Source organism: Tachysurus fulvidraco, chromosome 1 (assembly GCF_022655615.1).
Source record: "Tachysurus fulvidraco isolate hzauxx_2018 chromosome 1, HZAU_PFXX_2.0, whole genome shotgun sequence".
Taxonomy (NCBI): Eukaryota; Metazoa; Chordata; class Actinopteri; order Siluriformes; family Bagridae; genus Tachysurus; species Tachysurus fulvidraco.
The window spans coordinates 14,111,247-14,136,982 of NC_062518.1; the positions used below are offsets into that span (position 1 = coordinate 14,111,247).

The window sequence follows — 25,736 nt, forward strand, 5'->3', positions numbered from 1 at the left end:
TTTTTTTTTTTTATAAGATACAATTGATCAAAAAAATCTTTCTGTACTTAATCAATTATTATATTAACCCTTGTATGGCGTTCGGGCCTGTGGGACCCATATTCATAAACATCAGCAGTTTTGAAAAACTTTGCTTCCTTGCAAATTTGTTGATTTTTCCCCACTCATAACGATTAAATTTTATTTACTTTTTTTTTATTACATTTTATTTTAAAAAATGTGATGTAATAAAGGTAAAGGGCAAATATTAACCATATATGCTGTTTTTATTACTTTTAATTGGGATGAAGTAAATCTGTAAAGTATTTTAACATAAACATTTTAATTGTGTTGAATTTAAAACCAGAAAATGCAGTCACCAGACCCACGAACACTGGATGAGTAACAAAAATATGGACAACATACAAGGGTTAAAAAACTTTATCATTCTTCTGGACAATATTAAAAGTAACACATCTATTGAATCACACAATTCCAGACCTATGGAAAAGGTCCTTTATAATACTGGTTGCCATCCTGCTGGACTATCAGCCCAGTTGTGATAAAGTGTGCTGTATCAGTTTAATCAAGTGTTTCAAACATTGTGTATTTGTCTACATTTACAAGTTTCAGGCTTTCTTAGTCTTGCTTTATTTCTAGACGTTCTGGCCTCGTACAGGAAAATGATGTGTGGATGTGTCTTGCCACCGAATATTTATGTAGACTTTCTATTCTGATGATGAAAAATCAGAGTTTGGAGTCTGGAGTGTGGAGGTGTTATACACATCACACCACCAGTTAATGCCAGTGTTACACCTTATGTACTGTACTCTTCACAAGTACTGTCACTTTGTACATTTGTAGCCAATCCCCTTTTGTTGATTTTTAAAGTGAAAAGAAGTAAGCATGACCTTTGCAACATTTTTTTTTCCAATGAATATTTCATAAATTATGGGTAATTAGAAAGTGTTACCTCAATTACCTTTCAATTACAGGCACGTGCTTGTTTTTTTAGTAATGCAATTTCTACAATAAACAGCAGATGGCGACAAACGCAAACATTTTACTCCGTGGGTTTTTTTTTTTTTTTGTTGGTTTTTCCCACCTTGTGTTTGGGCACGTCGTAATTTATAAACTTTTTTGAGGAACGTAAACTTCATGCTTCCCACTGAATATACGGTAGGTCTATATACTGTATTTATGAATTCTACCCTGAGTACACGTATAAAATAATATGTATTGCTGTTTAATGCATCTGTGGCTAAATCAATAATCTGCAAAAAAAAAAAATCGATTCGCACGTTGAGTTAAATTAAAATATTTATTAATAAGTAAACATGAGAATTTTTATTTTATTTCACAAAGCACATTTAAAGACAACTACGGTTGACCTACAGTAATGTACACATCATTAATGTCAATCCTGATTTTAATACACTAGTCTTTTACTTTTTTGTCCGTCTTTATTTATTGTTGAGAAAATCGACCCGATCCCTACTTGTTCTTTTTTTCCCCTGTTTCTCAACACACGCGCACGCTCTAAACCCAGCACCAGTCCCTCCCGCTCTTCCCCTAACAACGAAAATTGACACGCTCCCTTACTTCCCTGTGATGTTGTTGAACGTTGAACGAGAGACGCACGAGCGCTAACAGTCCGGGCTGATCATAGGAGGTCTCGCAATCAAAAGGGGTTGAATCATAGTGGATTAATCTCTAAACAAGGACAGAAAGGTAAGCTAGATGAGAAGCATTGTGTGTGTTTTGTGTGTGTGTGTTTTTTTTTTGTGTCTGTGTGTGTGTGTGTGTGTGTGCGTGTGCGTGCAATGCGCTGCGGTGCCGCTATCACTGGCCTTACATTACAGCCAGCACCATCGTGCTACTGAACCTTAATCTCACACAATTAAAGGTGATCTGGAGAAATAAAATAAACCTATAAAACATAGTCCTGTTTTGTGGCTTTGTCACTCGATCCCTTGCATATAAACCGTTCATGTGCGAGCTTCAGGTTGATCTTTGTCATTGATTGATCTTTAGGTTTTAGGTCCTGATGGGTTCATGAGCAGACACAGTCATGCATTCAGCTTTTTAAACACATCTGTTCCCTTTAATGTAGACTTTGGCAGGTCTGATTTCTTCGTTCTGTTTGAATGATGATGCATGTGCAGGATCACGTGCTTCCCTGTGAGCTATGAGGCCGGCAGGTGTGGACATCACCGTCACTGTCACTGTCACTGTGGCTGGTCCTGTGTTTATGAGATCATTCCCATGCATAGGTTTTCTGTTCAGTGTGCTTGATGTGGGTTGGCACGTGCTGCATTAGATCAGGTAGTGTCACCTGTCCTCAGTGATTTGACAAGTTTTAGTGTCTGTATGGGTTTCTTCTGGGTGCTTGGGTTTCCTCCAACTTTGCAAAAAACAAGCCCGAGCTTGAGAAAGAGTGTGAAAGTGCTTCATATCCCATCTGATGATCCGATGATGATGTGACGCCGGTTCACGAGTATACTGTAGAACCATGCTTGAGGAGCAATTAGTGAATACTATTAACCACCAGATTTGGGCAACGTTCAGAAGCTGGTGTTTCGTTTATTCATCTAGCAGACAATTTGAGACAAATCCCAACATTAGATGAATAGAGTCTAATGTCAGTGTCGTACAAAAAGAAAATACAAAGCTACAGTATGACTCTCGACTTCTGTTCGATTCCAGTGGACTTTTCACTACGGGTCAAAAGACTTTTCACTACTTGCTTTTATCTTGCTTAAATATCTAAAATTTGCCGTGTGCTCATCTCAGGACTTCTCTTTCTAATCTGCTCACGCTGGACTTTCTTCCTTTAAACTTTTACACTGTAATAAAATCGTACACTCTAATGATTTATACAGTAATCACAATCACAAAAGTCACCCAAAAGGATATTTCTTTCTTATGGCATCGTCGTCTCCCCTCCTTGGCTGGGTGACACTACACAATTAAAGCGAATTGAATTAACACCTCGCATACAGGTGCAGGATAATTAACACGTCCCTCCGGGGATTTGACGAGGTTTTTCCAGACGTACAGTGCAGTGGCGTGCAGTGCAGAACATCACACCTGACCAGTTTTTGAATGTTATCAGAGAAATCACCTGGACCAGGAAGTTTTTTTTTTTTCTCAATTTGCTCTTCCGGGTCCTCCAGACGATCCTCTAATTTAATCCGGATCGCTCGGGGATTCTGTAATGGTTTGGATTAGGCATGTATGTCTGTGCGTGGTGGAGAAAATAAAAATGTACAGTAGATCACATGAGGTTATAGCTGAGGTTTCTACCCAAGCATATATTCACTTTTTTCCCTTCCACCTGTGCACCTGATTTGCACATTACCTGTGAAAAGCAAATCTCTGGAATATGAGATCTGGGTTGATATGAATATTTTGTAAGTGAGACGCTTGGAATTAACGTCCAGTCGCAGCACATGTAACGTCATTATTTTTCAGCTTGTTTTTAGGGCCTGTGGGAATTAACCAGCATTTAACCTCTTAACTAATCTCTTGTTATCATTCAGTCATCAGTGTGTAAATCACTGTGTCCAGGTTTTTTTTAGTATTTATCTTACATCCTCAAAGGACATTGACCATTTTTTAATCACTAGATCGGATTTATGTATCGTTGACCTTTTTTCTTTTCATTAATTTACTCTTACGTTGAAAAGAACTAACCTCATACTGTACGTGTGGACACTTTAGTCTCCTTCCATAAACTCTTAAAGTATCAGAGTTCTTCTCAACCAAACCCCATCAGTGATCTACGTTAATTCATTTATCTGATGCTTTTATCCGATTGGGTTTGGAATTTGAGTGTTTAATAGATTAAAGGTGTCAGAGATTTATTTGATTGAATTGATTTTTTGAGTAATATGTTGTTTTTAATACATTTATATGTTGCAGCTACTACTTGGATGCCCAGATGGAATATGAATCGAAATCGCATACTTCTGATTTGTTCTTTGTCGGTTTTGTTGTTTGTGTGCGTGTGTGTGTGTGTGTGTATACACATGTATATGTGTATATAGTGTGAGTTGTGTGACACTAAATATTCCAACAAGAAGAAGAAATGAACTTCGAGGACTCGGATGATGCCCTAATTCAACTATAAGAAACGACTTAATGTGGAATGATGGACAATTGTTGCATTTAACGATCGCAGCATGGCGTACGTAGAGAAAAAGGGGCGGGGCTTCCACACTGGGTGCCTATTAAATTGGCCAGTCTGTTGAGTGATTTATTTATAAACGTTTTTTTTTCTTCTTTTCTTTAAATTTGCTGTATTCTGTTACATTCCCAGTTTAAACGAAACGGTTAGCGTTCTGTTTGAGATGGTACAATCCCTCTAAAACGCACACACTCGATGGAGTGCTGGAATAAACTGGAGTGCCTAGAGTAAGTGTATAGTGTGTTGTTTGTCATTTGGAACACAACTAAATGACTCTTTGCTAAACTATTTGTCGTACAGCTCTTTTGATTGTTTCTAATTAGCCGCTGGACATAATTTGCCATTAAGAGCCAAGTTGGCATTGCAGCTTGAGGGAAAAAACTGATGTAGGAGGAAGGGAACTTAACTATGCAGTGTTTTTGATTTGATTCATTTATTTTTTGTCTGAGCCAAAGGAAAACGTCTCATTTGCACGTTGTTGTTTTTTTTTGAGTATGTGAAGTTGTGAGGAAAAAGAAACGTTTGGACGAAGACAGGCTTTGCCAGTGTTCTCAATACACACAGGAACAGCAGAGCTCTTTACTGTATGTTCCAGAGCTTACGTAAATCTCCAAGCAGCAGCAACGCTTTAACGGGCAGGAGAGATGAATGAAAGGTGTGTGTGTGTTTGTGTGTTGGCAGTGTATGGTGTCCAGGGCAGCTAACATACATTATGACAAATTTAAAAGTAAACCAAAAGAAAAAATCAACAGTGAAACAAACAACCGATGAGTGTTTAGCTTTCAACGTAAAATTTAGTGAATATTCTGATGAGTCCCAAAATGCTGAGTATATAAACGTGTGCTAATTTCCATTCATGGCTCCCAACACACTATTAAAACGTGTTTAAACGTTGTCTGATACACAACGCTCTTGCCTTATATCTTTGCCCTGTGCGAGAATTGACCCGGCACTTTGGTGCTTTGAGCTGAACGCCATTTTAATGTCGATATTTTAAAAGCTCTTGATTTGATTAAGCCGCGAGTGAGCTGGCCCGAGGGGGTTGAGTCATTTCCAGGCCTGAAAGCTGAGTGCTTCTTGTTCTCTCTGAATCTCGGCTTCAGCCGGATCTGTTCAGCGAGACGTTTCCTACAATCCGCCAATGAAATTCCCAGAGAAACCTGTTATTGATTGTAGATGTTAAATACCCCACCACCACACCCCACCCCTTCCTCCTCCATACACCCGGTGTCCCCACTCCCTGTCTGGCCCCAATTAGGTTGCTTGTAATTCTATAATTCTGCATTAATAACACATCTCTGAACGTTTTCATTCCCAGCTGGTCGCTGGGTCACGCAAATTACTCAGACTGTTGGCATCGGGGTCCTTCATAATGGAATATAAGTCTCATGATTAGAGAATCATTTAGTTATATAATGCTTTTATCTGAATGTGTGTCATTTTATTGGCTGTAGTTTAATGACAAAAACGTGTAATTTTTATATTATATGAAGAATCTTGTAATTAAATTGCATGTATATTTATATATACGTATAAATAATAAGTGTGTCTGTAAGCAGTAAAACACTCAAGGCATACTGTGAGTGTTGGGTTGCAGCTCCAAGTGAAGAAAAGTTGCTTATTATTTCAAATAACCCAGAATTCACTCGAGTTTGCACCTGCAAAACAGGTTCTTGTTGTTTCATCAACACAAGTCATCATGTTCCCATGAAGCTGGAACATCCTTTGAGAACTTACTGTCTGATAAGAACATGCTGACTCTGGAGACTCTTTCTGTGTGTGTATATATATATATATATATATATATATATATATATATATATATATATATATATATATATATATATATATATATATACATACACATATCTATATATATATATATATACACATATCTATATATATATATATATATATATATATACACATATCTATATATATATATATATATATATATATATATATACACATATCTATATAAAGCCAGCATCTCAGAAAGAAATTGGTGTTAAAATTCCAGAATACCTTAATACCCCTTTTCCGCCAAAAAGAACCGGGTGCTGGTTCAGAGCTAGCGCTGGTGCTGGTTCAAAGTTGGTTCCACTGGCGAACCTTCTAAGAACCGGTTTGCCTTTCCATCGGCTAGAGAGCCATCACAGAGCCAAGTCTGATGTCACTGACTAACTAAACTTCACTAAAATTAACGAACTTAAATCAAGCATCGCATTAGTTCTGGCAGGCCTAGTTCTAGCTGTTAATCAACTGTCCACGACGCGCACCAATCCGGTTACGACATCCATATTACCCGACAATTTAAATTACCATTCATAGAGCCACTCTAGCGTTTCGCTATTGCTGCGATCTAAACTCCCTCCTCCAACCCCAACTCCGCCATGCCAGAACTCGCGTTCCTTGTACCAGTTTACGCCATAAATCTCCACATAGTTTTCTCTCTCTCTCCCTATCTCTCTAATTATTTAATTGTTTATTTATCCATCCATTCATTTACTTTCCAAAAACGTGGAAGGGAGCATATCTAATACTATGCATGATTAGTGGTTCTGTTATATGGGGGTCTATTCTATTTTCAGAGCACACGTGGTTGTTGAGGATCTTTGTTTTGGTGGCGGCTCGGATGCTCGTATCTCAAAAATTTGCTCATATATCAAGACAAAAATTTGGTCGAATCACAGCTTGTATCTCAAAAAATTCGTATGTCAATGCACTCGTATCTCGAGGCATCACTGTATACATTTTATCTAGGAAATGTAGTTTAGTAAAAGTGAAAGTTGACTAACTTAAATAGCGAAGTAAAGTACAGATACGTGAAATTTCTACTTGAGTACGGTAACGAAGTATTTGTACTCCGTTACATTACAACACTGCATTAGACCAATCAGAATCCAGTGCTCATAAGCACTAAAAGTGTGTAAGCATCCTGTTGTTGTTCACCTTTTTGTCGTTCTTGTTTCTTCGTCTGGGATCCATCTGGTAAAAAGATGTAAAATTTGGCCCAGTGATCTAAGGAACATTTGGACCAAATTTGGCCCTAATATGAAAGTGTGTTTCTGTTCAAAACATTTGATCGCTGTTTAATCCTGGATCTGAAAAGAGTTCAGCTCACCCTTTGACGCCAATTTCCTCTTGATTATATTTTCCTCTATGGTCTCTTTTTTTCTCCTTCAAATTCTATTCGATCAACAACCGTTTTGGCAGACGTCATCTTCAGATCAACCTGCATAAATGTTCTTGATAGAATCATGAAGACTCCAAATGTTTTGCTTGTAATTGACCATTTAAAGTGATGGAGAATCCACCAAACGGGATGCTATGCCGTATTTCAGCAATGAACCAAAGCTCGTAAGTTCGAGATCATGAACTCAGGCTATGCAACAAATTTCTTACCGTGCTACATACTGATCTTCATAGTTGTAGCTTATCGTCTTCATACTAAACGTCAGAGTAGGAACAGACAACTCTATCTCCTGTTTGTTCATCTTGATCTTGACTGAGTGAAACTCCAGAAGTCTCCAGAATGAATCAGGTTATGTTATGGCTCCTGCTTTCTCAACTGTAGCTCATCTAAAAATGTTCGGCTCACCATAAAGCGATGACCCAACTTATGGCAATGGTTCACTCTGAGGTTTTTATTTTTATGCATTTTGTGTGACAATCGACATTTTAGCTCCCGGAGGATGAGGCTTTTAGCCTGCAGCCTGTCAGTTATCGACAAAATCATTTTAGTTGCATTTGGTGATTGAATCATGAGCGTTATTTGGCGCTCTGTGGCTTCAGGGCTTGTACACTATTTCTGCATGTTAGTTTTGTTCACACACACACACACACACACACACACACACACACACACACACACACACACACACACACATATATATATATAATATATATATATATATATATATATATATATATATATATATATAAAATTCTAGACTAAGTTATATTTCTTTTTATTTCTTTATTTCATGCAACAATATTCATAAAATCTTCCCTATCATGTTAATCCTATTACCATTTTTAGTCAAAATAGTTGAGTAAATTCAGTCGCAGATTATCTCTGCGTTTTTTCCCCCTCTCCGTGTTTGCTATAAATAGATTTTTTTCTTATCACAACTGCGAATGATGCAGATCATTTAATCTTCCACCTTATCAGTAACTGACCTTTTAACAGAAGTGGAGGATTGATTGTTGTGAAACAGGAACAAGTTTATCACTGCTGTATTGTTTTCGATGATAAACCTGTGTGTGGGTGTTAAAGCGAGAGACATTAATTAGTCGCATAGTAAAAATTTCCACCTTACGATTCACTGGTTGTCTTGTCTTGGACCACTTCATACCAGGATCGCCCCAAAAGATCTGCCACTTCTGAGATGCTCTGACTCAGTTGTCTAACCATCGCAATTTGTTTCTAGTCACTCAGATCTTTACGCTTGCTCATTTTTCCTGCATTCAGGACATTAACTTTTCACACAAGATTCAATACAGCATTTCAGGTTAACTATTAAAAAATAAACGAATGGATATGCCACAGTAGCAGTGCTGTTAAGCTTCATAGGTGTGATTATAATCAATGTTGGGCAGTAACGCGCTACTGTTATGCAGTTACTTCTGACAGTAACTAATACTGTAACGCATTACTGTTTATATAAAGTAACGCCGTCACCGTGCGTTTGTCCGTTACTTTTTTAAATTAGTTCATTTAGGCTGATGTGTGGCCTACAGCCTAACCCATTTACAGCAGCGACGCGTTGTAGGAGTGGTGGATGATGTGGGCGTGTTTCCATTTATTCATGTATGTGAGGCAGTAATGGCGAGTCAAGCCGAGAGCAAGACGAGTTTCTCAGAGTGGAAATATGCTCATTATTTCTTTACAAAAAGTAACTAAAAGGTTACTTTTAACAGTAACGCGTTACTTTTTGGTGTAAGTAATCAACAAAGTAATTGAGTTACTTTTTGAATGAAGTAACTAGTAACTGTAACTAGTTACTATTTCTTAGTAACTAGCACAACGCTGATTATTATACATTATGAAAAAGCCTTTTCCTCTTGTTCCTTATGGACGTAAGAGCAAAAGAATGAATGCAAACCGAGTGAACGTGTGTTTTGACCCACTTGCTCTGTAGTGATCGGGAACAATAAAAGAATAATTGTCTTACTGTAAGGCCATCCTTAAAAATATTCTCGTTTGTCGTAACCCGACCGACCCTGTCAATTTAGTACCGACTCAATTTTATTTTTTGCTTTAAGTCCGACCGACTTGCCGGTTGTAAATTTGCGTCAAGACCGATGTTTTTTGTTTTTTTTTTACTCTTCAAACAACTAATACAAAAGCTAATAAAATAATATTAATGGGTTCGGGCACCATAATACATCTAAAAAATTCATTACAACAGCTCAACACTGCTTTAGCTTGGCACGAAGTTCTGGAAAAACATCAAAATAAGGTTTGCAATGATGCGCCCGAAGGCACGGGATGAAGACCCAGTCAGTGACGTCACGATATGCTAATTTGTTTAAAGTCATACCTACGTAATCACCATCACCAAAATTGTACTTTTTTTTTACATTGAAACTTGAAAAAAAAATATATATAGACCTACGTACCGACCCTTTTTTTTTTTTTTTTTTTTTTTTTTTACTTTAACCGCAAACCAAAATATTTTTAAGGATGGCCCTACGTACTGTATAACCCTGCTTTTCTTTGTATACGCTTCATTATTATAAAGAAGAAGAAATGGTTTGTTTCTAACAATGTATGTTATCTGACCTGCTTCTTTACAATAGGCTTCGCTTCAACACAGGAAGAAGAATATAGTCCAGCACGCAACCTTATTTAGGGCACACAAGAGCTCATATTTCTAATAACCTTGGAGATCTCTTTTAGATTTAGAACCTTTATGCTAAGATTTTGAGGAAACCATCTATTTTATTTTATTTTTTTAACAGAAGCGCTTCGATGTACCAAGTATAAAGGCTTATCAATAATCTCATGGTTTATACAGTGGTCAAAATCTATAGAGGAAATGATTCTTGAAATTTGCATCCTCATTTACAGATTATTACTTATGATAAAACAAATTGGGTGTCTTTTAGATCATTCTGTGAAAAATTAGCCCTGGTTTGAAGCCGTTTTAATAAAGGTGCGGTTACTGAGTGGCTTTCCTTGTTATAACATTTCAAAAAAAGCATTTCATGCAAGAATAAGGAATGAATGAATGAATGAATGACTTTTGTTGGCTCACCGTGGTCAATGAACCTTTTGTGTGACGTTGCAAGCATCCGTCTCCTTTCAAACCAATGACATGTAATATCTTGCTGTTCCAAACCAGGGCACGAATCCGATCATAAATTATTTATGGTAACAAAACCCCAAGCTAAATGAATTGCTTCCGTTGTTGAAGCTGTACTGAGACAAATGAGCAGCATGCACCGATCAGCCCATGACAGAAAAACTACCTTCCTAATATTGTGTAGGTCCCCATTGTGTCACCAAAACAGCTCTGAGCTGCCGAGGCACAGAAAGCAGTCTGTGGCTATGCAACCCCGTCTGCAGCAAGCTGAGATTCTGACACTTCTCTGTCCTAGCTGGCAGTATCTAATGTGTGTTGTGATTGGACCAAACGGACCAACCTTCACTTCCGACTTGCATCAATAAACTGGACATAAGCAACAAACTTCGGGTGTCATTGTCTTCTGTTACCCCAGATTGAACCGTCTAGTTGCAAAGAAACAAGGGTTCTCGTTGATTTAGCGTTGTAGTGAGTTAAAAAGGCATGTTTAAATACAATTAAATTCAAATTATTAATTTTAATTTAATTGTATAGCCGCCACCCCCCACACACCACCCCCAGCGGGCCGCGGTAAAATGATCAAACATTGACTGGTCCGCGATGAAAAAAAGGTTGTGGACCACTGACTTAAAAGACAAATTGTATCTTCCCATTTGTACTCACTTGCACGTTGAGTCAGGTATTCGCTCACTTTAAAGGCAGTCATGTCTAGACCTAGAAGATTATGGTAATTCTGTTCGTCGTTTAGATTCCCTAAAGTAAAGTTAAAACCATTTATTTATTCCTTGAACCAGCGAGGCGTATTTTATTATACAGTTACGTATATATATATATATATATATATATATATTATATATATATATATATATATATATATTTGAAAATACAACTGTCCCTCTGGAAATGCTAAAAAAAAAAAACTTTTGTTTTGACATCTGCCAAAGGAACAGACCGACAGTTGCACATTTGTGTCACATGCCCTATTACTTATAACTGTACTTATAAATGGTGTGCCATTAATTAACTCGGCAGTCAAGATTATGCCTACTTTGCTAGCTGTATTTCCTGAACATATTTCCTCAACTTCCTGTTAATGTTCAACATCTTTTGGCACATCTAAACCCTTGTCAATTAAACCCTGGTCATTTGAATATCGTTCAGGTACCATCTGGCTGGCCTTTTGACAGCAGTCATTGGTGTATGTCTATTTGTGCCACCCATCAGCACTCTACCAACAACTGTCCTTCACTAACTGGTAAATAAATAAAGAGGGAACACAGTGGAGATATTTACAACCTATGGATCCGTGGTGAGGATGGCAACACTGTTCCTGTACAGGGGTAGCAGCATCATAAAAACTTTTGGAAATGGATCAAGCATTTCACAAGGACAGCAAAGGCAAATGGCCCCCTTTGCTTCTACTTTTGATTTGTTTAGACTAATAACCATATCAGGGTTTTATTGTTTTATTAAAGAATTAGATATTGAACAAGGCCTGAAGAAAATGTAGTTTACCTACAGTACAATTAACCAGACCTTCAACTGCAACCCAATTGCACAGACAGAAAGACATTAACACGGAAACCTGATGTTACATCATCCATCCTGAACAGATATTTCCTGGTTTCCTGTTTTGTGAGCTTGCAGTTGCACGGTTGCACGGTTTAGCCCGATACAGCGGCCTTCCTGGTTTTTGTCCCTTGTGGTCACTGTTTCTGGTGTTTCTACTGTTTATAAGAATAGAATTCTGCTCAGACTGGGCAATCATTGCATGCACAGTTCAGATGGAGGTTGTCTCTGGGTATGTTCCTGGATGGAGCTTGTAGAGAGATCCAAAGTGTTTTATTTCTTCCATAATAGAAATGCCAGTGTTTCTGTTTCTGTTCTCCAACTTAAATTCCATAGTATCCAATCCTAAACTGTTAAATTCATGTAAATTAATGTTTGTTAGAAAGTTTTACCTCAATCACTCACCACTACACTCTCTCTCTCTCTCTCTCTCTCTCTCTCTCTAGAGTCTCCATCAGTATGGACCATTCAGTGCGGATGCATCTCTCTCTTGATTGACAAGCAAGAGGGATGGGCCATCCCCAGGAAGAGTCTCATTAGGTAGAGAAGATCCAATCCACAAATCCCACAAGTCTCGACCATGAAACTCGACCCATCCTGAACTCTGCCTATAAGCAAACACCCAAACATGGCTTCCATATACCTATGGAAGCTATCGTCCCAGAAGCTAGGCTTCTTCCTGGTGAGTTTTGGCTTTATCTGGGGTATGATGCTACTGCACTTCACCATCCAGCAAAGGACGACGCACGAGAGCAGTGCCCAGTTACGCGTGCAGATCCTCGACCTGAGCAAGCGCTACATCAAAGCTCTGGCCGAAGAAAACCAGGGCATGATGGATGGACCTTACGTGGGGACCATGACTGCATATGGTGAGACACCACATATTTTTTTTGTTATGTCGTGTTTTGCTTGTTTTCATCTAGTTCAACTCAAGATAATATCAGTCATGTTTGACTGTTTATACCATGTGAAGGGAAGAAAAGTTAGTTCTGAAGAGTTTTGGGGGCGTGGCCAGCACCCAGCTCGGCTAGCTTGTTAATAGTAAGCTATGAGATGACGAGGATGATCGCTATGACCGTGTTGGTAGCCCAAAATTTGATGTTCAGTATATGTGTAGACTAAAGTACTATTCTTTGGTTAAGTGTTCCTTTGGTTTATGCTAGCTATTTTCTCATTTTAAACCAGGCTGTTATGGTCATGTTATGGCTCTGTTATGTTGTGGATATATTTTTTGTATTATTTGCTTAATGAAAACACTCCAAAAAAAAGCAGTAATGTTGTTTCATACACCTCAAGAAAGTAAATATTCAAACTGTTTAGACAAGCATATATTTTCTGATGTAGTCAGTCAGCCTTTGCCAAAAAAATCATCCGTGAATAAACCTGCTGTTTGCACTGACTTTTAAAATACAAGCGACACTGATCAGACATTGTATACCATTCCATTAACTACCTGCTTTTTTACCATGCTCCGAAGTTCGCTTTTTATTCGGCTGGTGATCCATGAAAGTTTTTTTGTCCTCCCCTTGTTGGCTGAACTTTCATCTGCCTTGCGAGAAATGTCAAAAGTCTAGAGTGTTCTGGTGAGAATGTTACTGTGTTTTCTGGCAAAACATTAGCAAAGCACCTTAAGCCCAGCTACACTGTATGTCTGATGGAAACCGTAAATTGGTACACAACGATTTGTACCTGTGCAAATAAACTAAACCTTTTAACACCTTAGATATAATAATTATGGTTATACTTTGGGTATAACCACTGACCCATGACATCATTGGTAGATAATGCTTAAAGTTTAGATCATATCTTAGATATGGATTTAGTGTTTTTTTCCCCAGCACAACACACCAAATCTTCTTTATTCAGGTTACAGTATGTTATTAGAGGAAAGTTGGCAGGTTTGTAATTTCTTGTCCTTTCCTGACACCAAGCTTTTAGCTCGGCTGTGTTCCACTGACACCGATTTAATGTTTTAAGACACAACCCAAAACAATCTAATTAAAATCTCTTTTATTACACTGAATTCCCTTCAGTCTGAAGTTAATCTCAAGAGCTGAGTATTAAAGTCTTACGAATGCCTTGACAGATTTTAGGAAAAGCATGGAGGGATATTTTTTTTTCTTGATCTTGTAAATACCTGATATATTTTCTGTGGTAAGTTCAGCTTTTTAAAAGAATAAATGTTTGTGTACACCAATTTTTAAAAGTGCTAGTCTTTGGCTATGTTGTTGACATTGTGAGCTGTATAGCGTACACCTTGGTGTCACTTTCACAATGTTGTCTAAAAGTGTTCTTTGAAAGAAAATACTTGAACCGTTTACTTTATGAGCTCTGAATGCCATGTGTTTCAGGTCTCTCAGGCATCTGGCATATTCAATAACTCTGTGTTACTGATAATTCAAATTTTGTTAAACTTACTTTAGTTAATCTATATACTATAGTTAATCTTGTTATGATTATCTGATTATTAAGATGTTAAGAATTGTAACGAATGGGAAATAAATGTGTGCTGTGTTGTAGGCGAGACTCCTCGGTGGATTCGTCAAAAATAAATGTTTGCTTTCTTTTTCTAAAGAAAGACTAAACAAAGTGTTTGACATTCATTTATCTTGGCATTACCCATGTTTTGCCACTACTATGAATGCTACAATGAGCTTAGTGTTACACTTTGGCCTCACCTTCACAATACAACCTTAGTTCAAGTTAAGGTTTCTGAGGAGAATCAGGTACATATCAACTGAACTGAAATGAAAAAAAAAAGAGATCAATTGTTCAGCTATTTTGTTATTACATGACATAATCTAAAGCCAGATTCAGATGAGAAAAGTTCTACAGTTTGAAATCTCATATACAGTCTCTGCTTAGATAATCTGTTTACTGCTGTTTTAATGTCATTAGGGGAAAAGCTAATGTGTGTGCTCGGCAGTCAGGTCAGGTTTTCAGACAGCAGGAATCTTGAGGATAGATTGCTTTACGGGTTCTCTGGACTTTGGCATTTTTTTGTTTGTTTCTTTCTTTCTTTAATTTGCTTTGAGACAGAAAAAAGAGAGATGAGGAAGTGACTATTTTCTGTCTCAAAGCAAATTTGGCATTTTTTTGTTTGTTTCTTTCTTTCTTTAATTTGCTTTGAGACAGAAAAAAGAGAGATGAGGAAGTGACTATTTTCTGCACTATAGAGAAAGTCAGAAAAGCAACTGCAAAGGCCAGATCATTGATTTCTGTGTTCATGCAATAGAATAGGTTTATTTTGGAAATGTGGTCCTTGTCTTTGACTAAGTAGACTGTCTGGGCCTTCTTTTGATTTGTGCTGTCAGGAAGTTGTTTGGTTAATTTATCAGTGATTTCTTGGTGGCTTGAATCTGGCAGTCTCATTTTCTCTTCAACAAGAGAACAGAAACTTTCTTCTCTGTCGGCTGAACCTGATTCGTCTGGCTTTGTTCACTGGTCCAAGCTGGTACCTTCGGCTCATTTTCTTTTTTTCAAGGTCTGGTAAAGATCCATTCCTTGGTATATGGGCAGATTTGAAATGAAACATAGCCCTCAAATTTTGAATTGTGCTTGCTTTATTAAAAAAAAAAAAGCAACAAAAAATACCTGTGGTAGGTTGGTAAGGGATTGATTGTTTATAGCTGGTATAAACAACTGTTTAGTGATTTTAAATGGACTTGAAGACATTGCACAATTAACTATTATAAAAAACAGATCAAGTACAAATGTTGTCCTATAGGTAGAAGTGTATAGTGTAGTGTTGTGGTGCTTGTAGAATTAAACACTCTTACATTCTGTTGTAAAACAATTATATGTATCTGAGTTTCTAACAATACTCGCTTAGTGACCGGTCACTTCACACCGCTCCATCATTGAATGATTGGTGAAGTTAATATAACATTGAATTGTAGTCTCATTGCAGTGCCACGTGACAAGGGACAAAGGATGATACAAGTGAACAGTCATTTTATGGAGTTGATGTGTTGAAAGCAGGGAAAATGAGTCTAAACAACTGTGACAAGGGCCAGATTGTGATGGTTAGATGACTGGGTCCAAGCAGTGAGGTCCAAGGAAGGACTACCGGTGAACCCGGATACAGGGCCATGAGTGGTCAGAGTGCCCATGCTGACCCTTGGGCAATGTTTTGCTTGCAAAGTTTGGGTCTTGTAGAACCTACCAGATCGAGTAAACCTTACTTTGAATAACCTCTTTGAGCATTTTAATGTGCCTGCTTACCTCAAAAAAATTACTCAGGAATGGTTGGAGTTGAAGGTATTGATTTGCCTACCAAATTCCCGAGATCACAACCCGATGAAGCTTATGAGGAAGGTGCCGGACAAAAAGTCCAATTTGCAACGTACAGTATCAGCTGCTAATGTGCTGGTGCCAGAAATCACAGCTGGTCCCGTCCATGCCTTGTGGGGTCAGAACTTTTTTTGGTAGCACAAAGTGGCCCTACATGATATAAGAAGGTGGATTTAACCACTAATTTGATGGACTCTTGTTGTTTTCTTACTGTGCAAAAAGACCCAGTCCAGCTAAGCTGCTGCATGTCCTCATTTTACAAGAGTGAAAACAAAGCAGAACTGTTAACACAGAAAGAGAAGGGATGTTGTAGTTTCTCCTTCAGGGTAAAGTGAGCCTGAAAGCTTATTCGACTGCAAAGCCAAGGATCAATTTTATGGAGGACTAAAGAGAGGATGAGAGAAAGAGAGATGGAGATGGTAGTTCAAGGTGAGGGGCTGGGGTGAGGGGCGGTCTATATGGAGGGAGAAAGTATAGATCGCAGTGAGGTTGGTAATCCCAGACGAGCTCCTTCATTTTAAAGCTTTCATGGCCGTAGCCTAAGCAGCGTGTATCGAATGTCTGCAGGCAGAAGAAGAAAACCTTTTTAGTTTTAGTGTTTTGTTAGTCCATTACCAAACTTTTGCTTTAAAAACATTGTTTGTTTGTTTTTTTTTGCTGTAATCCTAGATCATCTTGAATCTGTAGGTATCTACACACTGTTTTGTTCACTAACACAACGATGTGTGCTTTGTAGTACAGTATCATGGTGCTGTTTTTCCTCTATTCCACAATGCCATCTGTTTAATAAAGATGCATGTGCTGTATTTCCTTTCATATGTCATAGTGTCACAATTCCTGTAATTGGAATAACATAAAAGCTTTGTACGAATCTGAATGAATGTTCCGTAAGATCGAGCGCTGACAAATTCATTAGGCCAACGTTTTGGTTCCTCGGAAACCTCATTGACAACAAACGATTGTTAGCTAAAATGACGTAATAACTTTAGGTAATGTGTTACCTGGATTTGTGTTATATGAGGCAATAAAAGTTAGAGTTAAGTTTTAATTGGATTTGAGTTAAGTTTGGGTTGGGTTTTCGTTAAGTTTGCGATTAGTTTGGGATGAGATTTTGTGTTGATCAAATGTGTTTGATTTGAGGGTGAAATTAAAGATTTGAGTGAGTTTGAGTCAATTGTTGTGAATTTGTTGTATGTTTTAGTTTATGATTCGTTTGACTTGGAGTTTGTATAAGTCTGAGTTGAATTTCTGGTTGGATTTGGGTTAAAGTTGAGGTTGACGTTTGAGTTCCTCTCAGAAACACACTCAGGTTTCATCACACATTCAGGTTTAAAACCAAAAATTCTTATTGTTCAGTTATCAGGATGTGTTGGTTGTTTGTCCACTTGCTGTGACTTTGCAGTAAAGTAATACTGTATACTGTATAATGCTGAAAATCGATCACGCCGTTTTCTGGAAAGAGGAAAAAAAAAACCTTACTGTAATCCACCTCCATAGCAGTATCAATGACAGCGTATGAAACAGGCCAAGTGTAGCGCACTGCGTTATCCTCTAAAGGAAACATTATACTGAGACAAAAGCAGAAAGCTGAGAAGAAAATTTGCAACGTTGGCTTATGATCATGCAGTAAACCTGTGAGCTACAGTATTTATTCCTCTGAGATCATTAAATGTTTATTGTACAGTAGAACAGACTGAGTCTTCATATAGCACCTCCCAGTTAGTAAAGTCATTTCTGAAAGCTGGTGCAGAATAAACTGTTAGCTTGTGTGTAATTGACCTTGAGGCTCGGTCACTCCCGGTGCAGTCTGAGAGCTGGAGAGAGGATGATGGGATACAAAAATCTTCCGCTCTCACTCTGGTTCTCTTTGTCTCACTACTAGAAAACAAATTGTGTACTCTGACCAGTTCTGCGCGCACACACACACACACACACACACACACACATCTGTATCTATTACTCTCTGTCTTTCTATCGCTGTCTGTCTGTCTTAGTTAATGACTCTGTCTCACTCTGACTGTCTATCTGTCTTTCTCTCTCTGTCCATGCCTGTCTTTCTCTCTCTTTCTCTTTTTCAACTGTCTATCTGTCTGTCTGTATCTGTCACTGTCTGTCTGTCTGTATCTGTCACTCTGTCTGTCTGTCTGTCTGTATCTGTCACTCTGTCTGTCTGTCTGTCTGTCTGTCTGTCTGTCTGTCTGTCTGTATCTGTCACTCTGTCTGTCTGTCTGTATCTGTCACTCTGTCTGTCTGTCTGTCTGTCCGTCTTTATCTCTCATTCTGTCTGTCTGTCTGTCTTTATCTCTCATTCTGTCTGTCTGTCTGTCTTTATCTCTCATTCTGTCTGTCTGTCTGTCTTTATCTCTCATTCTGTCTGTCTGTCTGTCTTTATCTCTCATTCTGTCTGTCTGTCTGTCTGTATCTGTCACTCTGTCTGTCTGTATCTGTCACTCTGTCTGTCTGTCTGTCTGTCTGTATCTGTCACTCTGTCTGTCTGTATCTGTCACTCTGTCTGTCTGTCTGTCTTTATCTCTCACTCTGTCTGTCTGTCTGTATCTGTCACTCTGTCTGTCTGTATCTGTCACTCTGTCTGTCTGTCTGTCTGTATCTGTCACTCTGTCTGTCTGTCTGTATCTGTCACTCTGTCTGTCTGTCTGTCTGTCTGTCTGTATCTGTCACTCTGTCTGTCTGTATCTGTCACTCTGTCTGTCTGTCTGTCTTTATCTCTCACTCTGTCTGTCTGTCTGTCTGTCTGTCTGTCTGTCTGTCTGTCTTTATCTCTCACTCTGTCTGTCTGTCTCTATCTGTCACTGTCTGTCTGTCTGTATCTGTCACTTTGTATTTCTGCCCTTCTATTTTCTTTCTCTTCAATTAAAAAAATTATCATATCCAGGCTTGTTCGAGAATCAGAAGAACGTGTGTGTCTGTGTGTGTGTCTGTGTGTGTGTCTGTGTGTGTGTCTGTGTGTGTGTCTGTGTGTCTGTGTGTCTGTGTGTGTCTGTGTGTGTCTGTGTGTGTGTGTGTGTGTGTGTGTGTGTGTGTGTGTGTGTGAGTGTGTGAGTGTGTGAGTGTGTGAGTGTGTGAGTGTGTGAGTGTGTGTGTGAGTGAGTGAGTATGTGTGTGTGTGTGTGAGTGAGTGAGTATGTGTGTGTGTGTGTGTGTGTGTGTGTGTGTGTGTGTGTGTGTGTGTGTGTGTGTGTGTGTGTGTGTGTGTGTGTGTGTTTTGGTGCTTTTCCACCAGACGGTATTGCGCAGCACGACTCGGTAAATTATTTGCGTTCTCACATTTCATCGTTATTCTCACTTCCAAGCAAGCCGAGGCGTGAATAAGTACCTGTGCTGAATTTAATTAGCATGCGAGTCGAGCCGGTACACACAGGTGCTGCTGCCTCCATCGATCGAGTGTCACAAAATCGTCCTGATGATATCTGAGGCTGGAATTGCTTCTGTACTGGAACATGAATCTTCAGTAATATCATTCTCAAGTTTCTTTTTTTTTTAATGTCCTTTTTTCTTTGCAGCCTTGACAGTTTATACTAAGGAAGCCTTTTGCAAATAATCTCACAGGTGAATCGAATTGACTTTTTTTTTCTTTTTATTGATTTGAATTTTGTTCTGTAGATTTGAAGAAGACTCTCGCTGTGCTGCTGGACAACATCATGCTGAGATTGTCCAAGCTTGAGTCCAAAGTGGACACCATCGTCGTCGTCAACGGCTCGGCCTCTAACCAGACCAACAGCACGGTGGCTCCTGCCCCCAGCTCCGCCAATGGCGAGAAGGTCAATGTGGCAGGTACTGGTCTGATTTATCGTAGAACCCTAAGTTGCTTTCAAGAAGTTAAAGCTTGTATAAGTAAGTCTGAAAAAAGTACATTGTAAGTTAAAGTACTGCGTCTTCTGTTGCGGACAATTCTTACTTGATCCAGAATGATCCAAAACCGTTACTTGAGATCGAGTTAAAAAGTGAGCAGTTGAACTGAAATTTAAAGTTTTCATACAAATTCTGGTTAATGGTAACTTGTAGCAATTTACAAGTTTTAAAAGGCTACTAGGTTAAAACTTAGGTTATAGTTCAAAGATTTTAGTTATAAATGGCTCACTCACTTGAGTCAGAAAGCTTTGTTAACTTCCTGTGTAATAATTCCATAAGTACCCTGAGAGCATTCTCCATCATCACCCTCTTCCTGCTATTGTGTACGTTTTTTTACACTACATGCAGGACATTCATACTTTTTCCCAACTTTTCTTATTTTACTAATGCTTTAGAGAACAAATTCAGCCTGTAACATCTGATACACTTCGGACGTTGTGATGTCACAACGTCGACCGCAGTCAGCAATTTTGAGCTCCATCTTCCTTTGTTTCTTCTTGTTTTTTCTTGTTCATTTTACTTTTTCGTTCATCTGATTTTAATATTCTTAATCTCTTACCCCTTCATTTTTCTCCATGTTTTGTTCTGTCTGCTGATCTTAAGAACTGTTTATTTGGAATCCATTCAGTGTAAAGCTTCGAGAACTTGATCTTAATATCTCAGTATGGAGGATTTCAAATGACATCAGAACGGATTATAACCTACAAACTAATGTGCTTCAGACTCCAGCTGAGTAGCTGAGAAGCCAAAGCTGCAGTCTAGTATCGATTTGTTAGATACTTTTAACCACATCCTTATTTTCTCTCTGTCTTGCATGTGTGTTCAGTCTGAAACATTTACAAGGAGACATTTGCTTGAAATCTTCTTATCTATTTAGGCCAAAGTTTTTTGTTTTTTTTTGTTTGTTTGTTTGTTTTATTTAACATTTTATGCTTTATCCTTCCATCTCAGGAAATTCTTCTCCATGTCTAGCTTTTGAATTCTCCCTGGTTAACTCGCTAATCTTGCTAGTCTCCCCTTCCCTTCGATGTATTCATTGATATTGACTTTATAGAACTTTTATACCTCGCTACGGATAAGTTTGTCTGCCAAATGCCTTAAATGTAAATTACTACTTAAAGAGCCAAACAAAAGAGTGTGTGAGTGTGTGAGTGGGTGGGTGTGAATGTGTGTGAGTGGGTGTGGGTGCGTGTGAGTCTTTGGGTCTCACAGCACTGTGTAAACTTCCTTCTTCTGCGGTGTAATAAAGATCATTTTTAGACACATTGACACAAATTTATCTATTTAAAGGTCGAGCATGATGCAGTAAGACTGCCACTCAGTTTCGGTTCTACATTAAACAGCAGAACAACTAAAATAACTTTTTTCTGTGACAGCCAGTTAAAATGTCAAAAACATTGTACAAAAAAAGCAGCTTACAGACTGTACACAGCATCAAATGGTCTACAGTTAGTTACTACACAAGTACAAAATGATCTATACAGTCAGTGTCTCTGATAAGGTGTTAAGATAATATGAACTTTAGTCCAGAGAATATTTGTCTGTCCAAAGTTCTACATTTCAGAAATCATTAGAGTACATAAAATGTATATAGGTTATGAGCCATGATGTACTTTGTCATTATTTCAGCTTAATATATGTTTATTTTGAGTTAAGGCCATCCTTAAAAATATTCATGTTTGTCGTAACCCGACCGACCCTGTCAATTTAGGACCGACTCAATTTTTTATTTTTTGCTTTAAGTCCGACCGACTTGCCGGTAGTAAATTTGCGTTAAGACCGACCAATTTTTTTTTTACTCTTCAAACAACTAATACAAAAGCAATAAAATAATAAATTATATTTTAGTAAGCATTGTAGATATATAAATTGCCTAGGCCTACATACAAACGAAGGCTGTGTTCTTTCTTTTAAATAAAAACCTGTGACGTCATCTATGTTTACACTATTGGTTAACGGATGTCACACTATGGCCCATGCGTTCGCTTCGTCTCGTACTCTCATTCACTGTCAGAGTCAACGGTTTGCGTTGCAGCTGCAGTAAACAAAATGTTCGCGGTCACCGTTCAAAGTCATACGGGTTCGGGCACAATAATACATCTAAAAAAATGAACTAAAACAGCTCAACACCGCTTTAACTTGGCACGAAGTTCTGGACAAACTGTGCCCAGCATCAAAATAAGTCAGTGATGTCACGATATGCTAATTTGTTTAAAGTCATACCTATGTAATCACCATCTCCAAAATTGTACTTTTTTTTTTAACAATGAAACTTAAAAAAATAAAATAAAATAGACCTACCTACCGACCCCTTTTTTTTTTTTTTTTTTAACTGTTACTGCAAACCAAAATATTTTTAAGGATGGCCTAATATTTCACACAACATATAGTTTTTATTCCATATATCATTGTTTCCTAGGTAACATGTAAGCCGGTCTTGCTGTGCTACAGGGGTTTATAGTTACCTATAATGTCATGAAACCTGGCACCCCACACCACCAACACAACGGCAGGAGAACATATAACATTTTAAAATTTGATCTGTTTATTCTATTAATTACATTATGCAGAATGTCGTGCTGTGGAGTAAAAGCTAATATTCGGTACCTTGGTCTTATTGTTCGATTATGTCACTTTTTATTGAAATAATGTGATAATGTGTGCAAATAGACTATAGTGAGTCAAATATAATAAGATACCAAGTCAAAATTAAATAATATGTTGAATTATGCTCAGTCGAAATAATGAGATACTATGGCGGAACAACAAGATAGTAAGTCATATGAGATTATTTTTAAATAATGAGATAATGATGACATTTCAACTTAATATCTCATTCTTCTTCTTCTACTTTCAGCTTTTTCCGTCAGGGGTCGCCACAGCAAATCATGAGTTTCCACCTGACTCTATCGTCAGCATCCTCTACTCTCGCACCAATAACCTTCATGTCCTCCTTTTAACACATCCATATATCTCCTCTTTGGCCTTCCTCTTGAACTCTTACCTGCAGCTCTAGCTCCGACATCCTTCTACCAATATAACCATCTTTCTCCTCTGTACATGTCCAAACCATCTCAATCTAGTCTCTCTGACCTTGTCCCCAAACAGCCAACATGAGCTGTCCCATTGATGTGCTTGTACCTAATTCTGTCCATCCTCGTCACTCCTAAAGAGAACCTTAACATCCTCATCTCTGCCTCATGTCTTTTCCTAACTGCTACAGTCTCTAACCTTACAGCAGAGCTGCTCTCACTACTACTGTCTTGTAAACCTTCCCTTTGATGCTCAACTTAATATCTCATTACTTTAGCTAATTAGAAATAATGAGATAGTAATTCAAGATGAGATACTAAGTTGCAATAATGAGAGTACATTGAAATAATGATTAGAGGAATTAATGACATCTTTACGGATCAGATCAACCTTATCATTTAAGGAACAGTCGAATCATGCTGAATATGTTGCTGTTTTTGTGGTTTTTTTTATATTAAACATTTTGCAATATGAATGACAGCATAATGACCTTGGTGTTACTCAAGCTTTATGTTCCTAACAGTGTGAGGTGAGAAAGATGCAGAGGATCCTGTGAGATGGAGCCTAGGCCCTAGGGCGAAATCTATAAAAAGCCATGTGCTTCACATACACAATAAGAAGGGACAGTGGTAGATCATCATCGCTAGTGACAGCGAAGGAGCTCAAATCCCAGAACTGCCAAGGAGATGTGTTTGGTTACTTAACCCTCAGCTGTTCAGCTCTAAGCTTTAATTAGATTTCAGTTCATCTGTAGGTCATGTTGGGGAGAAAAGTGTTTGCCAGATGAATAAATATAATATAAAAAAAACTCTGGTGCTCATTTGTTTGACACAGGAACATATTTAATTCAAATTCTTTTTATTGCATGTTAAGTTGAGCAGGAACGTGTCATGTTTTTTTTTAATTACATTTTTTTTTTAATTCTTTTAGTTTATGTTACTAATATCTTAATAATTTTTTTTTATTTGTCCGTAGAAGGTCTTATTTGCATGAGATTTATGGAGGGTTCATCATCAGCAACTGACCAAATAATAAGCAGTAACATTAAAATTCGGTTTTATTTTTCGTAGCGCTTTTAACGACGGACATTTTCACAATGCAAATTTTCACACGGAAATCCGTGTCGCAGAAATAAATTCAGGATATAAAATTTAAATGTAAAAGTTATCAATTCATATTATAATTATATTTTCAGTTCCACCATTTTCTCGGCTAAAAAGTAATTTAGAAAAAAAAATATGAATTTGTTTGTTTATGCTTTTGTTTGATTTTGTTTTTTGTTTTTGTTTTTTTGTTGTTTTTTGTATTTATTTTATTTGCTGCGTTTTTTTTCTATTGTTGGATTAATTTGTTTTATTTTGTTTTATTTCAAGGTTTGTTATAGCTTGGATTTATTTTGGAGGGTTTTTGTGTTGTGTATTTACCTGTTTTTTTTTTTGCCATCTGGCAATCATAAAAAGACATTTGCTGCTAATTATTAAGCAGTTTGGCTTATAATGGCTTTTTATCTTTATTATGCTCCTCACTAGTGTAATAACTTCACCTGATCTTGATCTAATTAGTGTGTGTACTTAATCTTTTGTCACCGGCATCCTAATACTTCATCATTCAGTACAAATACCCCTGGCTAAACACATCCAGTCACTGAGCCTCTCTGTTCTACTCAGATCTCTTTTTCTTTCTCTCTCTGTCTATCTGCTCTCGTTATCTGCCTGAGCGAGGCTGACCAAGGCGGCATGCCCATTTTGTGTCAGCGGTGTGAGTTTCTCTCTGTGAAAGGCGGAGACATTGTCACTGACACGGCCTCTGGCTCTGGAAGCTGTTTTTAAAGATTAGAGGGACAGAAGGAAAAGGAAAGGGAAAGGTGAGAAGGATGAGACCCGAGTGAGAAAATAGGAGTCAGAATAAAACCTGTGAGTGCTAGAGACAGAACTGAAGACAGAAATATTGCATGCTCAGTGTGGACCTTGTTGTAAAGGTACAGTGGTGGAAGAATCTAAACCAAAAAAGCACAGTATGGCAACATTTACTTCTGAGGTAATAACATTCGCAAGTTTCACACTTCAGGATCAGAGCTCACCAGTTCTCCTTGTCACTAGTCCGTTTCCTGTGCACTGGAATTTATTTGTTTGGAATTGTTTTGTTTTTTTTGCATTATAGTTTTAGCGATAGGGTGATGTTTGCCTTACATGCTGTTTATACACAAGATTGTTTAGTTCCTCTACACAATGCTCTTTGTGTATTGTCAACAATGTGTCTGGTGGCTACAGCAGATTGAGATACTTTCCTTTTCCCAGCAGGTTTCAAAAAGACACACAAACACACACACACACACACACACACACACACACACACACACACACACACACACCATGTCAAATGTCTCTTTCTTTTTTTCTTTCTTTCTTTTTTTCTTGTGTATGCATGTATTCTGTGTGAGTGAGTGAGTGAGTGAGTGAGTGAGTGAGTGAGAGAGAGTGAGTGAGAGAGAG

The 25,736-nt window shown here is 37.9% G+C and overlaps 1 protein-coding gene across 1 annotated transcript in view; it reads left to right on the forward strand.

Moving 5' to 3' along the window:
- The first annotated feature begins 1,518 nt into the window (after positions 1-1,518).
- mgat5 (alpha-1,6-mannosylglycoprotein 6-beta-N-acetylglucosaminyltransferase) overlaps positions 1,519-25,736 on the forward strand; it is a 70,115-nt gene continuing 45,897 nt past the window's right edge. The window contains exons 1-3 of the mRNA XM_027168562.2: positions 1,519-1,710; positions 12,495-12,917; positions 19,963-20,133. Coding sequence (XP_027024363.1) covers positions 12,677-12,917; positions 19,963-20,133 — 412 coding nt within the window. The 5' untranslated portion in view covers positions 1,519-1,710; positions 12,495-12,676. The remainder of the gene's footprint in view (positions 1,711-12,494; positions 12,918-19,962; positions 20,134-25,736) is intronic.